General features: G+C 37.8%; 1 protein-coding gene across 5 annotated transcripts in view; it reads right to left on the minus strand.

The window, feature by feature from the left end:
• Window positions 1–11,648: 11,648 nt before the first annotated feature.
• The window catches only part of BCKDHB (branched chain keto acid dehydrogenase E1 subunit beta), a 214,994-nt gene continuing 209,941 nt past the window's right edge, over window positions 11,649–16,701 (minus strand). For 3 of the 5 annotated variants that reach the window (XR_012033925.1, XM_072832252.1, XM_072832254.1), the window contains 2 exons: window positions 13,812–13,960; window positions 11,649–11,951 (listed from right to left, as the gene is read on the minus strand). Coding sequence is in view for 3 of the 5 variants with exons in the window: in XM_072832252.1 (XP_072688353.1) it covers window positions 13,820–13,960 (141 nt within the window). In the remaining 2 variants the exon portion in view is untranslated. The remainder of the gene's footprint in view (window positions 11,952–13,811; window positions 13,961–16,701) is intronic. The other 2 variants (XR_012033926.1, XM_072832253.1) reach the window with 1 other exon arrangement.

The following is a 16,701-nucleotide window of genomic DNA, read 5'->3' on the forward strand; positions in this document are numbered from 1 at the left end:
CTTAAAATAAGAGGGTGCTGTGAGAGATGAACAAAGGTTAAAAAACAAGTTGGCCAAAATAAAAATGACATATAAAGAAGGCTAGGAGAGGTTATGAAAATATCCCAAGAAATCGGACAAGGAGACACATTTTGAGAGAAATAATAAGAGACTTGGAAAAGTGTGACAAGAAAACTATGCAATGCCTTAATTATTGAGACAAACGCGTTTCTTAGCCTAAAATTTTACACTAGGCCAAACTACTTGTCCAAGGGTTAAAGCAAGGCCATTTTCTGACATGAAAGGTCTCAGAAAATTGAGATTTTTCTGAGGAATCTATGACATGCTCCAACAAAATGAAAAAAGAAAGAAAAAATGTGGACCTCAAAAACAGATGTAAGCACAGAACAGTTGCAGTGCAGCCGCCTTGTGTCTAGTCCAGATTTTGGCAGGAACACTGGGGACTCACCGAATATCACTGCAAGTACAGGAAAGAGATATAAATGGTGTACAGTTCCACCAGCAGAACATATAAATGACATAACCTAGCACCCACTCCAGGAAAAGGTGGCATGACTAAATAGAACCTACATTTTCACCAGCTTCAAAAATAATAAGTTAAACAGGCATCTAGCTGGCTATCTATGATGTCTAGCATAGCTGTGGGCTCCTTGTGCCAGTCATCCTCCGTTCGCCCCTCTAAACCTATTCTTTCCCCTTTTTGGTCCTGCTCTGTTTCCGGAGAGGCTGACTTCAAGTGAACACATCACCAGGCTACGTTGCCCTTTCAATGTAGGGCAACGCCTGGACATGAGGTGGCTGCACTGCAACTGTTCTGTGCTTACATCTGTTTTTGAGGTCCGAATTTTTTCTTTCTTATTTCAACCCTTGCAATTGGGTTCAGCTGATGGGAAGCACCGGTAGGCCAGCAGGGGTAGGAGAGAGGGAGGGGGGAGAGGCATATCCTCTCCTCTCCCCTCATGCTGTTTGAGAAGTCTTCTGTTTTTCCATGGCCACATCTCTTGCCCCTCATCAGGTAGCCCCTCCTCCATGGCTGTTCCTCTCACCAGGGTCCAGGGCCATTCCTTCCTCCCTGGGCCTTCAGGCCCGGGGTGGTAATGACTTCACAATGCTGCTCCTTAGGGGCTTTACTCTTCCTTCCCTTTGTAAGTAGTCCCTTATTGTAAAACTCTATTCCAGAAAACCTTTGAATGCGATGTCTTTTTGCTGCTGTGACCCTCACAAACTCTTATACATCTTACTAAAAAAGTTAAAACTTTACAAAAGCATTAGTATGCTACTATAGAAGGTGAGTTTTTTTTTTAACTTTCCCTTCAGAATTTACCTAACAAGGATCCCTGGGTGGCGCAGTGGTTTGGCGCCTGCCTTTGGCCCAGGGCGCGATCCTGGAGACCCGGGATCGAATCCCATGTCGGGCTCCTGGTGCATGGAGCCTGCTTCTCCCTCTGCCTGTGTCTCTGCCTCTCTCTCTCTCTCTCTCTCTGTGACTATCATAAATAAATAAAAATTTTAAAAAAAAAGAATTTACCTAACAAATCACTTGTGGAGTGTGTGTGTGTGTGTGTGTGTGTGAGAGAGAGAGAGGTGGGGGAAGGGAGGGAAAACCAACCTATTTTATTTCAAGTTCTGGCAGTAATCAGATGGACAAAAAGATTCTTTAGTACTGATGCTTAGGGACCATGTTTTAAAGAATAGGCAGAAATGCAGTGCTTAATACTTGCTAAGTTTAGTAAAGTATATATTCAGTATTTTATTACTTTGCAGTAAACACACTAAAAAAGAAATTCTCTTTTATTATAACTCATGGTCCTGACTTTAATACTGCTGTTGTGTTCTTTATTCCTGTGTAAAAAAAAAAAAAAAAAACATAAGTAATAATAGTTGTAATTATAATACACATATAATTTTGCATCCTGATTTTTCCACTTAAAAGTATATAATAAGTATGTTTCCGTGTTGCTACATAATTTTTATAATCATTACTTGCAAATTCTACATTGTATCTAATCATACAGATGTACCATAAATCCTAAACCATGCTTGCTCCTTTTTCTCCTAGGCAATTTTCCCATAATCTATATGAAAATTGTTACTGTGCACATAACATCAAATAAGTCTGATAGACATGAGGTCTTTCCTTAGACGAGTCCATCCAGTTAGGGCTAACCTATGTTTGCTCTAGGATCTAGACTGGTCTGCCGGGCTGGCAGGCAAATTGGCTGATGGTCTATGTGTAGTGAGAAATGGAGCAGCTCCGTGCAGAAGCCTATTCTCAGACAAGAGGGAGCTGGAGAACCAGACTTAAACCAGTAACAGTGCTCGAGCCCAGAGGGACAGAGGTTCTAAGCACAATTCATCTGTTTCATCAAATATCCATGGGACACTGAAGGCATACAGCCACACTATCTTGGGATTCACGTATCTCACTGGGAGATGAGAGATTCTCCTATTTCCTATTTTGGAGAACAAAGCACTGTTACCACTCCAGGGGCCCAGCGAAGAATAGCATCAAAAACATCCTCTCCTATACATGGTCCTGGTGAGGGGCTGAGGGGAGATTCAGGGCAGTGAGTGGCAGCTGTAGGTGGCCGCTGTGGCAGTAGCAGCCCCAAGGAGCCTTCCATGGTTGCTGGCAGCAGAAATGTCTGCAGGAAGCTGGAGCCAGAACCAGGGAAGCACGGACTCCATGTGGTTGTTCAAATGACTATTGCAAAGCAGCCCTCCAGCAATTCTCCAAAACAGAGAAACCTTTGTGAAGCTGTCTACCACACTTCTTGTTACCATTAATAGGGCTTTAAGTTTTCCTCTGGGTTAGGGTAGCCTAGGAAAGATGATTTGTACTTTATGATTTTTGCGTTAGGTAGAAGGTACACAGACATTCACTACATTGTTCTCTAACCTCTTTGAAATACTTCACATAAAAGATGAAGGGTGAAAGTAAACTTATGACTCAATGGAAGGAAAGTAAACATAAGGAATTTGCACAAAGTGTTCTCAAAAAAAAATTGCTATTGGACTGACAATAGGGCAATATTAAATTTCTTTGAAAAAAAAATTCCCCGGGGCTGTTTTGTAGCCATATGGGTAAGTTTAACAAGGGTTCTAAAGTCTCATGACTTCAGTAAAGAACTTTATATGAATAAGCCCCAAAGAGCACGTCTTCTGAAAGACAGATGCTGTGGAAGTGCTTATTTGCCTGGACTAAAGGAAGCTTTGTGGGCATTTGCTATTTCAGGCTGAAAGTCTGAATTCATTTGTTTTATGGCTAAAACACTTGACATTAACACAACAATATCTGCAGCTAATTTGCATGTTGTAGGTAAAAAAAAAAAATCAAGCACAATCCATAGGCCAGTCCCAAAGGTGAAGGGTTTTCCCCAAGTATATATTAAAAACACGTGGACTTTCTTTTGTTGAACTAAATATATTTCAAGGCATTTAGAATGATTGGATTAGAATGCTTTTGGTTGCAAGCAACCGAAATCCAACTTAGAACAAAGAAAAAGATAGTTTCTTGGAAAGATCCTGGGGTAATTCCTCACAGGATGAAAGAAAGAATAGAACCATAAGGCTGTACATGGAAGGAGTGCAGCCAGCCTTGGGGGGTGACAGATTCCAGAGACTGAAATCTGGCCAGGATGGACTCCATATTGCACTGCAGCTCTCCTCAGACATGGGTTCTGTTCTTTTTCAGATGAAGATGGCCTTCCTCCATAGAGAAGGTAGCTATGGGTCCCCCTAGAATAACATCTGCTAAATCTATTTGTTCAAAAAATCCTGAAGAAGGGCTCTGATTGGCCCAATTTTGATCCAGTTCATACCTCAACCAGCCATTGTGGCCAAAAAATGGTGTCCTACCAATGACCCAACCTCAAGTTTGCAGACTCTACCAACCACAAGAAGGGAGATTACAGCACAGACAGGGCCACTGGGAGAACAACTCTGATCCAGTGTGACTTTTCATTTGCGACTACAAGGACGGAAATTAAGAAAATAAAGTTGCTGATAATCTCATCATCCCCAAATTAACAGTTTTGAATGAGAATTCTATTCTGGTTTGTCCATTTGCACATACAGCTTAACGTACAATATTGTCATAAAGCCACTTTAAAAAAAATACATGAAGAAACAGGCCTAAAAATGTAGAAACAATGCTCATCTTTTGGGGAAATTTGAGGTCTAGTCCTACACAAAGGACTGTGTTCCTCAAACTCTTTAAGAAATGAAATACCACCTGGGCCTCTGATGGTATAGAATATCAACTGGTAAAAAATATCAAATGCTATTAAAATATCACTTTAAATGTCTATACTACCCAGAGACCTCTTGACCTAAGTGCTTTTTAGGTAAAAGGTCGAATTCAAGTAGAGTCCTGAATTTCCCTTCATCTCTTTGTTCGGCAACATATTGAGACTATGTAGATCAGATGCTATTCTAGGCTCTACAGAAATGGTAGTAAACAGGCCCAAACTTCCTGCCTCTATAGAACCAGTAAAACATTGTGAATGGGGGCCGTTGGATGGGGGTGGAAATCTCAGTATAAATAGGTGTTTCAAATGATCAAGAAAACGTTTCAAAAATAATTATCTAGTCGCCTCTGCCTGGCTCTCCAGCAGGGATGTTGTATCTGGGCTGCGGCCTGAGGCTCCACCCAGCTCCCTTATGCACGGAGATGCCCAAGAAAGCTAGTGCAAAGCACAAGGGTAAGAGCCAGAGCATGGAGCCAGAGAGACCACTTCCTCCCTTAGGTCCTGGGGTGGTTGATCCTAAGGGTGTGTTACCATGGCCATCCATGCCATACAACAAAACACTGTAACAGATGTGGGAGCTGTGATCATGGCCACTGCAGGCCACGTCCTCCCCAGCCTTGGAAGGAGAGGCTAATGTTTGAGTCCTGTCTGTACCTTTCCAAGGTCTGGGAGCTCTGGAAGAGTGAAGTGGGTTTGAATAGGGATGGTTAATCTCATGAAAAAGTGGTGAAGCAATTAGCATCCACAACTACAAAAAAGATCTTGGAGAAATTAAAGCAGCACATCAACAACAACAACAAAAGAGTTATGAGAAATACATCCTTGAGAAGCTCTTTAATTGCTCGTAATGAAGATGCTGTTAAATAGGAAAATATATTTCAGTGCACAGAAGACCATGGGAAAAATAAATAAATTTAAGAACTGGACTTGAAAAAGAAGTAGGGATTTTAAAAATACTGTATGTTCATATGTTGGCAAATTGGATTTAAGAAAATATTTTGTCTCGCTTTCTGATAAACAGAACATGAAGACTCTTAACTCTGGGAAACGAACTAGGGGTGGTGGAAGGGGAGGAGGGCGGGGGGTGGGGGTGAATGGGTGACGGGCACTGAGGGGGGGCACTTGACAGGATGAGCACTAGGTGTTATTCTGTATGTTGGCAAATTGAACACCAATAAACAATAAATTTATTAAAAAAATAAAATAGCAAAAATTCTAAAAAAATAAAAAATAAAAAAAATAAAAATATTGAATTAGAAAAAAAATATTTTTTAAAAATGAAAGTACTGCACATTCAATATAGGTTCTAACATCCTCAACCCCAAACATCTTGGAACTTATTAGTCCAATTTCATCACATTACAAAATATCAGAGCTGGAAGAGATCTTCAAGATGACCTGTCAGCCCCTTTCATCCTGTGTGGGGGCTTCTGCTATCCAGAAGTTGAGAGACTTGCTCAGGATCACACTGTGCAGGATGGCAGCTAGAACCCAGGTCCTTTGACTCCTGGTTCGATGAAGCTTATGATGATTATAAACTAAGATATTTCCACAGCACTTCTATGGTTCTGAGGATAAGTGACAGAAGAAATCCTGTCACATGGCTTTGTAGTCTTTATATTTTAAAAGACTTATCTAAATACAAAAATGATTTTTGTGTATTTTTAAAACTCTATGGAGCATTTTGTGAAAAAGTAAATAAGAATAATCAGGACCTATAATTTAACGTTAATTATCGGGGAAGTCACTGAATTTTCGTCCTCCTTGGATGGTAAGTGCAATCTTCAAATCTGTTGTTCTTATGAATCTCCAAAGATCCTCAAAAGAAGAGGGCCTGCATGCTACTTTCAATATCTGTAAAAGCCTACCAGAAATCATATCTACATTAAAGCTTCAAAAGCTAAAAAAAAAATAAAAATAATTACTATTCTAATTCTTTAGTCATTGTATCTTCTGAAAACTTACATTAAATATTTATGGTAGCAACCAGGTCTTGACAAGAAACTGAAGGACTTTTAGCAAAACAAAACCTTAATAATTATTTTCGTAAAGGGATGGAATAAAACATCCAAAAAACAAGGATGTTTGCTTACTAGTATTGTGGGCAAATGATTAGGTTTTGCTAAATAATTTCCTCCATCAACGGACTGTGACCGTATTACCCGACACAGGCACAGCCATTAACATGACCTTTTTTGCCTGTACTGGAATTACAAACAGGTAGTGTAATCCACCTCGTAGGATACATAGAGAAACTTTCACTTTCATGAAAAAATAACTTGGCTCTTACAGCTTTGTCTTATTTGGAACTTTCTGTTTTCATTTACTTATCTTATTCTAATTTTTTCGTGATTCTTGTGCTTCTTCCTCCTTTATTCTTGTAATCTTGCATTTTCACTTTTCTCTTGAAAGGCTATAACGTCTGTGAATTTACCTCTGAGTAAAATCTTGGCTGAAGCACATCTTTGATCTTAAGTTCTAAATATTTTGTAGTTGTTTTATATCTCCTCCTTGGTTCCACAGTTGGATATGTTTTTATTCTACATAGCTGGGAATATTTGTTGTTAATTTTGGATGTGGTCAAATAACATGGAGCCTTTTAATACTCTTTTCTTTGGGGAATTTACTGTCATTTTTCTGCATACCTCAGTATATGCTCGATTCTTTTAACTGCTGTCTATGCTTTAAAAGGTGAAAGGTGATATAGTCTCTGTTTATGGGGGCAAAGTTTAAAGTATATTTGTCGACTCAACCCTATTACTTATTCTTATCTACTTCATCTATAAAATTGACAGTGGGGTGACAAAGTTGTCTTCTATGACTCTTCTATCCATATCCCCATGTTGACATGCTTTGCTTACATTTTAATACTATGCACTTAGAACAAAGAATTTAACTGTTATATCTTCCCTGTAATGTATGCTTTTTGTTACTATTGACTGCATATTTTTTCCCTTGCCTTTGGCCAGACATGAATTTTGCCACATTTGTTGTTTTCATATTTATTTTTGCCTAATTTGATTTGTTCATTTGCAAATTTTAACCTCTCTAGGTCAACTGATTTCCAAGACCCTTCCTAGTAAAAAAACTTGTAACGGGATTTTCTCAACCCATTCTAAGTTCTTTCTTTTAAACTAGGGAACTTACCCTATTATATTTATTGTCATAATTGTTTTGTTTGGCCTTGTTTTTTCCTATTTTTCTTTCCTTCATCTTCAAACGTTTTTTCCCATTTTCTTTGCAGGGGATGTTTCTTAGTTACCTTTGCATCTTAGGATCTAGCCTAGTGCCTGGTCTGTTTCAAGTGTCCACTAACTGTACAATGAATTAATAAGTATTTCATATCAATACAATAATATGAAAGATACATATGCCACTTTCCATCCTCTTTATGATTAATTTTATTTTCAAAGCATTTAGAAACCAATGTTAAGAAGTTTTTGCACAGCAAAGGATACAGTCAACAAAACTCAAAGACAACCTACAGAATGGGAGAAGATATTTGCAAATGACATATCAGATAAAGGGCTAGTTTCCAAGATCTATAAAGAACTTATTAAACTCAACACCAAAGAAACAAACAATCCAATCATGAAATGGGCAAAAGACATGAACAGAAATCTCACAGAGGAAGACATAGACATGGCCAACATGCATATGAGAAAATGCTCTGCATCACTTGCCATCAGGGAAATACAAATCAAAACTACAATGAGATACTACCTCACACCAGTGAGAATGGGGAAAATTAACAAGGCAGGAAACAACAAATGTTGGAGAGGATGCGGAGAAAAGGGAACCCTCTTACACTGTTGGTGGGAATGTGAACTGGTGCAGCCACTCTGGAAAACTGTGTGGAGGTTCCTCAAACAGTTAAAAATAGACCTGCCCTACGACCCAGCAATTGCACTGTTGGGGATTTACCCCAAAGATACAAATGCAATGAAACGCCGGGACACCTGCACCCCGATGTTTCTAGCAGCAATGGCCACTATAGCCAAACTGTGGAAGGAGCCTCGGTGTCCATCGAAAGATGAATGGATAAAGAAGATGTGGTTTATGTATACAATGGAATATTACTCAGCTATTAGAAATGACAAATACCCACCATTTGCTTCAACGTGGATGGAACTGGAGGGTATTATGCTGAGTGAAGTAAGTCAGTCGGAGAAGGACAAACATTATATGTTCTCATTCATTTGGGGAATATAAATAATAGTGAAAGGGAAAATAAGGGAAGGGAGAAGAAATGGGTGGGAAATATCAGAAAGGGAGACAGAACGTAAAGACTGCTAACTCTGGGAAACGAACTAGGGGTGGTAGAAGGGGAGGAGGGCGGGGGGTGGGAGTGAATGGGTGACGGGCACTGGGTGTTATTCTGTATGTTAGTAAATTGAACACCAATAAAAAAAATAAATAAATAAAAAAAAAATAAATAAATAAATAAATAAAAGCTTTCAAGATTAATAGCGGGATAATGAAGTTATACTTCTCTTTACTGAAAATGAAGAATTTGGCACTTTTGAATTCCTCTTGGCAAATCTACTACTCTAATCTTTGTCAATTTAAGTCATATTTATTATTAGCACCATTTTCTTATTTTTACAATATGAAACATTTGTTTCACATAAAAAGTGTAGTTAAAACAATTATTTTAGATATATATCTTTTTATTTAACTTGTTTCCATTTGTACTTCCAGTCCTTTCCAGCTAGGATTTCCTCATTCTTGACTTATTTTACTTCTCATTTTCCTGGCAAATATCTTTAATCATGATGTTCAGGGAGATATCAGGTATCAGGGTTTTTAAATCTTTGCCCATGTATGAATATTTTCTATTTCTTTCCAAACTAGATGGCCTGGGGGTGTGTGTCTGAGTCTCTAAACCTCACGTGTCTCTGGAAATTCTGACAGGGTGGCTTTGGGGTCATGCTTCTCACCCTTCAGCCAAGTGTTTCTGCTAAAGTCAACATTGCACCTAGCTGGTTAACATCTATCAAGTATATCCTCAGGTATACTTGGAAAAGGTAAAAGTTTGAGAATCTTTTAGAAATTAGTGTCATCAACAAGGCAGAGGCCAAGTTTTGTTTCTGCATGGGTAACCCAACTTCCTTTCTGAGGCATCTGACCAGGCTGGGTCAGGGCCATCTCTGTGGCTAGTGCTGAACAGCACTGGAGTTGGCAGCCCCTCCAGAGCCACATGCAGTGAGGAGGGAGTTCTCAACGAATGTTCTCAAACATCAGCACTGTTACTAGAAGGTGGGGGTAGGGATGCCAGGCTGCTGGAAACCACACATGTCCATCACTGGTGAGCATCTGATGGGAAAGGGATTTCACTAAACCAAATGTGGAACCTCTAGGGATGTCTACTCAGGATTCTTCCTTAGAGTTTCTGTTTTATGTGACTTAAACCTAAGGGATTGAATTGAGGTCATTTTCTCGATCTCCCGTGCCGCCTTTCTTTTTTTTAGTGCGTATACAGGTCTGTTCACATAACTTGGAGGATACCTACCAGTTGTATAGAACATGGATGTTAGATCATGTTTGTTTTCCTAAAGGAATTGGAAATTTGAAGTGTAGAAGATTACCTTTGCTTTTTAAAATCTATATTGTCCCAGGGAACACCCTTCCTATGCTGAGCTGGGAGTCCTGGGGATTTGGAACTTCTCCAAATTCACTTAACACCACCTGGGTGTCTCCTCATTTCAATGCTCTTATTTTCACTATATGGAACGTTTGCTTCATGTAAAGAGAATGTACTTAAGATAGCCATTTAGGTGTACAGGTACATCCTGTGCCACAGACTAAGTTTTATATTAACTGTAAGTCATTTCTTTCGGAAGGGGAAGGGGTGCTTACTGGTGGGGACTGCAGGGCTAACTAGAAGGGGGAGATGCCTTCCAACTCAGCTACTTCAAGCACAGAGTATCCCCACGGTTGTCCTCATGCCTGCTATTTCAAAACAGAGTAACAGATACTAAAATTGAAATCACTAAGGGAAAATTCTTACAAGGCCAGACATATAGAAAAGATTATATTAAAAAGATACATTTGGCAATTAACTGAAACAAGGAACTTTAACTAAAATCATAAATAGTACCAACTAAAAAAGTAAGTTCTGCTAAAACGAATATCTTTGAGTAGGACCCAGAATAGGCCACGATGGGGTTGACTACTGTATGTTTCCCACTCTGCTAGACTGACCACATGAGGCAAGAATTCCCTTCCCTGCAAGGATGCCTTATGACTCTCATGGACAGCGAAGAAAAGCTAAAGGCCATCCATTTTAAACTCAGAATCTCCTGTATCATAAGCCAATCGGACTCCCTAAATGTTACCCAAACTTGATGCTGACAAATACATCTTTTCCCATTCTAGGATATACAGGTGTTTCTAATTTTTAAACCAAGGACAGGGCTTCATTTTTACCCTGACAAGTGCTCTGGTTCTTTACTTCAGCCCATTGCTACATAGAATCTGTGACAAAGGCATTCACTTTACCTCCAAATTTCTGGAAATCTACAAATGATACTGGAGATTTCTGTATCCTCCAAATAGCTGATAAAAGTAAATAAAATGCAGCTTTTTAAATTGTAGTTTTAAAGTAAAATAAACATTTGTAATCATAAGAATATAGCTATTTTGTCTTTATAGAGAAAGGAAAACACTCCATGGCCCTGTTTCTTTGGTTTTTCAGGAAGGTGGATCTTTCTGCTGGAACTGGTAAGAACTTTTCTGGAATCTATGGAAGGGGTGGCAGATCTACTAGCATCACCTGTGAGAGCCAGGCCCCCAGAGAGGAGGTGTTCTGGGAAGGGGATTCTGTAGGATATATACAGGCTGTTTCAAAACAAGATGAGGGGCAGAAGAGGCAGATTAAGAAATGAGGGGTCCTGGCAATGTCCCCAATACAGAAGCGTCCTCTTGCCAGAGCCTTTTAATGCTGCTCATGTTCTGCTTTTTTTATTTACAAATAAGTGGGAAAAGATACTTGCTTTGCAATATCATAGCAAAAACAAAACAAAATGAAACAAAAAAAATTGTAGCAAAAGCTTGGCCATTTTATAACAAAAGACAGGCTCATGCTGTCCATCTCTGAAAATTAGGAAGAGAGGCAGCAGCAAGGATGATCCTGACCCACCATGCTTTGGAGAAAAAGTGAGTATGTCCATCAGTGCATTTTGTTGAGACAAGAGGGAAGAATGAGGAAAAATATCGCAGAAGTTTCACCAACATCCAACTATCTTAACCATAAAGAACTATACCAAACATATTGAAGCTGAAAATCAGCATTTCTAAACATTTTAATTTTATTCAGATTTAATCAACAAGTTAATCTATTACTTTGATGAAAATTCTTTTAGCTAATGAAAAAAAAAAAAAAAAGGACACACAACCTGAGGCCAATCTGATTTTGCTTTATTGAATACTATCCCACACCCAATATTTACAGATGTAATTAAATGGAATTTATAGGACTACCAAGTGAAACATTTTAAAAAGTTAATCTGAGACACTCTTAATGGAAATCATCAATTCATATGTGTTAATACAATAATTAATTTAAAATTTTCAGCCAATATCCAAGGTGGTTCAGTTCATAAAAACTCTATTTTCAAGAAGAGAGAAGTCTGAGGAAATAAAAAAAAATTTTTTTTTCAGAAAAATATTTCCGTATCTAGTCACAATCTTCCAGTTTTTCTGTAAAAGAAATCAATAACAATTATAGACATTCTGGCCACCACGAATTAAATATAGATTTCTCAGATGCATGACTATTCTCCTTAATGCCATATTTAGCTTGACACATAGAAAAACTATTCTTCTATCATGTTTTCATGATAGGCTTAAGTATTTTTTAGGTTTAAAAAGAAATATAGACCCAAATTTAAACCAGCACCTAAATACTATAGCCACGCGTTATTATTACCTTGGCTATCCATTATGCACAGTCCATAGAAGGAGCCAAGATGGACAACAAATATGGTATTTCTCTAACTAGTCATAAGTGTGACCTACTGTAGAAGCCAGTTGCTTTTATAGATATTAAGAGGATGCCAGATATACAGTATCTACCTCTGTATGTCTGAGAGAACGCCAAGGACATGTGGACTAATGGCCCGAACTTACATCTGCAACATTCTCAAAATAGAACTGCAAAAATGTGGGGATCATAGTGGCAGATGGGGATATTATTTTCTCTACCTATACAATTTAAAGATATGAGATGAGGTAGGTTTACTACTCCTCATACATAGAATTCAAGAATTATAGTATTTCTTATCTTTAAAAAGTATAGGCCTATGTTATTACACAGAACCTATTCTTCCCCTTTTCTTTGAAAGATGGTAGTTCTTGGGGCACCTGCGTGGCTCAGTGGTTGAGCATATGCCTTTGGCCCAGGTCGTGATCCCGGGGTCCTGGGATCAAGTCCTGCATCAGGCTCCCCATAGGGAGCCTGCTTCTCACTCTGCCTATGTCTCTGCCTCTCTGTGTCTCTCATGAATAGATAAATAAAATCTTTTTTTTTAAAAAAGATGGCAGTTCTTCAAAATGTATTATTGTTGCTATTTTTAGACAATCTAAATATTAAAATGTAAATATGACATGTTAATATTAAAATATTAAATGTAAAATTCAATCCTATCTATGCATTTCAAAAATGCCAAGATAAAATGAAACAGCATGTCAATGCTAGCAACTTCTATATTAAAATTCTGAAAACTAAACAGTCTTTAATGATATTCATTTTTGCTAGAATAACACTGCTGAAGAGGCAGATAAGCATGGCATAGAAAATCATCATAAACAAATATCATTCATTATTCACAATTTAAAAACATTCAATTTCCAAAAAGGATTCTGGAAATGGTAGTGGCGCTGGATTTTTCTTTTAAGTAAAAACCTCCCTATCCGCAATAAATAGGTTTCCTGCTTAACAAACCTTTTTTTTTTTTTTTAAATACAAAGGCAAATTTCATATAGTTTAAATTCATTGGAGTCTAAACTATTAGTGCTCAAAGAACCTTTATTTTTTTAAAGATTCTATTTATTCATGAGAGACAGAGAGAGAGACATAGGCAGAGGGAGAAGCAGGCTCTTTGCAGGGACTTGATCTCCAGACCCTGGTATCATGTCCTGAGCTGAAGGTAGTTGCTCAACCGCTGAGCCACCCATGTGTCCCAAAACCATTTTTAAATAACAGAAATTAACCCTATTCGTGAACAGTTTAGATAGCTGATAAAAATATAGAGAAATGAGGATAAAGTTGGAAGAGTGGAGTAAGGTGTATTTACAATCAAACCATGGTACAGAGCATCTTCATCTTCACTGATTACTCAATATATACATACATCTGTCTTATAGATATCAGATAAACATATACCTGATGCGTTTCTATTAAATGTAAATAAATTTATCACTGTAAATTTGAATTTTTTTTCTTAAATCCACATTTTGTTTCAGAAATTGCCAACACACTGATGACAATGGCTCTTGGTTAACAGCACATTCATGTGAGTGGCATATGCTAGCTTTCTCAAAAATGCAGAGCAGACTTACCAATACGGTCAATAGTTGATCATTTTTCGAAGGGCATCATAGCACTTCCATTTGTCTGGGATGTAGAATGGCTCAAAAATGTGAGGGAACGGTGTGTCATACCCACATACTCTTGATATAGGAGCCTCTAGATTCAGGAAGCATTCTTCCTACAGAGAAGAATACATATAGTTAACTTCAAGAATGTTTCTTTTTATTCACAGAGATGAAACATTTCCACTCAAAATGTAATTCTTTCTAAGGGCATTAAAATAATTAAGTATATTATAATGTAAAAAAAAAGTTAAAAAATAAAGTAACACACAGCATGTTTGACATGATCCCAATTTTACTTAAAATGTTTTTGTACATGCGTCTGCATCTATGCCTCCATACGTATCTCTTGTTTAAGCCTAACTGGGACTATACCAAAGACGTTGTCCTACAAATACAAATGTTATGCATGACAAAATCATAACAAAATGTTTATAGGAAACTCTGCAGCTTAAAATTAGTGGTGGTATATGTTTTCTCTTGTGTCCTGTATTTTTCAAATCTTATATACAATGGACATGCATTACTTTCTTAATAAATATTTCTAATTACTCTACAGTCAGGCTGAACTTCTCTACCAGTTACTTAACTGTGCTCTGCATTCTCTCATGGCCAAGCTTTTGTAGATGCTGATAGGTCCATGGCCAATTCACTGCCCAAAGCCCATCGCTCTTTGCCTGACTGATGTGTGCACATCTCTCAGATATCATGTTAGGAGTCACCACTCCTGGGAATCCTTCCCTGGTGGCACTACTGATAAGAGGGGTTTCTGCCCTGAGCTCTTACGGTACTGCACTTGGCAAGATCCGCTGTAATTGCCCAGATATTTGTCTCTCCTGAGAAACAATGAACTCCATGAGGCTAGAGCTCTGAATCAAAAATGTAAACTACCAACCATCCTTGAAGAATTCTATAGGAAATTATCCTTAGAAGAAAAAAGTTATTCAGGTGACCAATTCAAACCTGAAAATAAAATTTTTAGAGAGTTAAAAAAAAAAATCTAAAGAGAGATATGTGATTAAACTATTCCTATGAAAATGATATTAACATTACTTTTCACAGCTATTACCTCAAATAAAATCTTAGGTTTCTGCTGATGGTTGCCAGAGGGGAGGTGGGTGGGGAGTTGGGCAAAATGGGTGACAGGGAGAGAGAAATGCAGGTCTCCAATTATAGAATAGTTAAGTCATAGGAATAAAAAGCAGAGTACAAGAATACAGGTAATGATACTGTAATAGTGATGTAATGGGACAGATGGTAGCTACACCTGTGAAGTAGCATGATGTATAAACTTGTCAAATCACTAAATTGTACCCTATAATGTTGTGTCAACTATACTTAAACCCCCCCCAAAGAAAAAACTGACGGTTTTTATGCCCCTATTTCTATATTACCTTCCTTTAGAAAAAGTCAGAGGTCCACCTTTCCTTATGTATTTTACTTAACTGTATTTTATTTTAATTTGCTTAACACAATGCTTTTTTTTACTTATTTAATTATTTTTAAAGATTTTATTTATATGACAGAGTGAGAGTAAGCACAAGTAGGGGGAGGGCAGGCAGAGGGAGAGGGAGAAGCAGGCTTCCCATGGGGCAAGGAGGCCAATTGGGGGGCTTGATCCCAGAACCCTGAATCATGACCTATGCCAAAGGCAGATGCTTTACCAACTGAGTCACCCAGGCACTCCTTAAGATTTTACTTAAATTCCAGTTAACATACAGTTTAAAATTCATTTTAGGTGTACAATATAGTGATTCAACACTTCCAGGTATCACCAGGTGCTCATCCAAACAAGTACCCTTCTTAGTCCCCATCACCAATTTCATCCATCCCCCCTACCCTCCCTCCCTCTGTGTTCTCTAAAGTTAAGAGTCTGTTTCTTGATTTGCATCCATCTCTCTCTCTCTCTCTTTGGTCATTTGTTTTGTTTTTTAATTTCTACATACGATTAAAATCATATGGTACCTTTCTCTGACTTACTTCACTTAATATAATACTCTCTAGATCCATCCATATTGTTATAAATGGCAAGAAGTCATTCCCTTTATGGGTAAGTAATATTCCATTATATGTATATACCACATCTTCTTTATCCATTCATCAGTCAATGGATACTTTCCATAGTTTGGCTATTGTTATATTCTAAAATTTTCATTCAAGCAGAAATTTTTAAATGCAGGAATCCTGATACCTCATGTTTACTACCTATGCTCTGTGCATATTTCTTCAAGTGACAAACATAACAGGGCAGCAAGGGCCTGAGAACAGGACAAATTAGCATCGAAGAGATCCAACTAGCCATTTACAGTTGGATAACAACCCATAACCACTGCCCCCATAACCCCTATGATTTATAGTGTTGGTTTTTCTTAGCTACAGGAAATCTTCATTAACAACTTGAGAACACTACAAGAATTACCTAAGAAATTCCACTAATAAGCTTTTTTTTTAAAAAAAAAAGATAGATTGGTGGATTGTTTCTTGTTTGCAACAAATAATTTTAAAAGGATTTAAATTGTTGATATGGGATTAGCTCTGTTTTATTAGTTTAGTTGACACAGGCTGTTTTTCCATCTTCCCTGAATATGTACTCTTCATAAACTACCCATGGTCAAACTGTAAAGTACAGAAAATCAAAGGTAAAACATTTCACTAAATGCCCTTGACTTTACACTTTACACCTGTTATAAAATAGTGGAAAGCTGAGGCTACAACAAAATGATCTGCCAGTGTTTGTGAAAATGACTCCTTTTAACATAATGACTACCATCATCAAACTTTTTTTTTTTCCCCCAAATAACACTGCTCCTAATTCCTCAAGAATTTTACAATCACTCTTTACAAGATACACCTGTGT

Source organism: Canis lupus, chromosome 7 (assembly GCF_048164855.1).
Source record: "Canis lupus baileyi chromosome 7, mCanLup2.hap1, whole genome shotgun sequence".
NCBI lineage: Eukaryota > Metazoa > Chordata > Mammalia > Carnivora > Canidae > Canis > Canis lupus.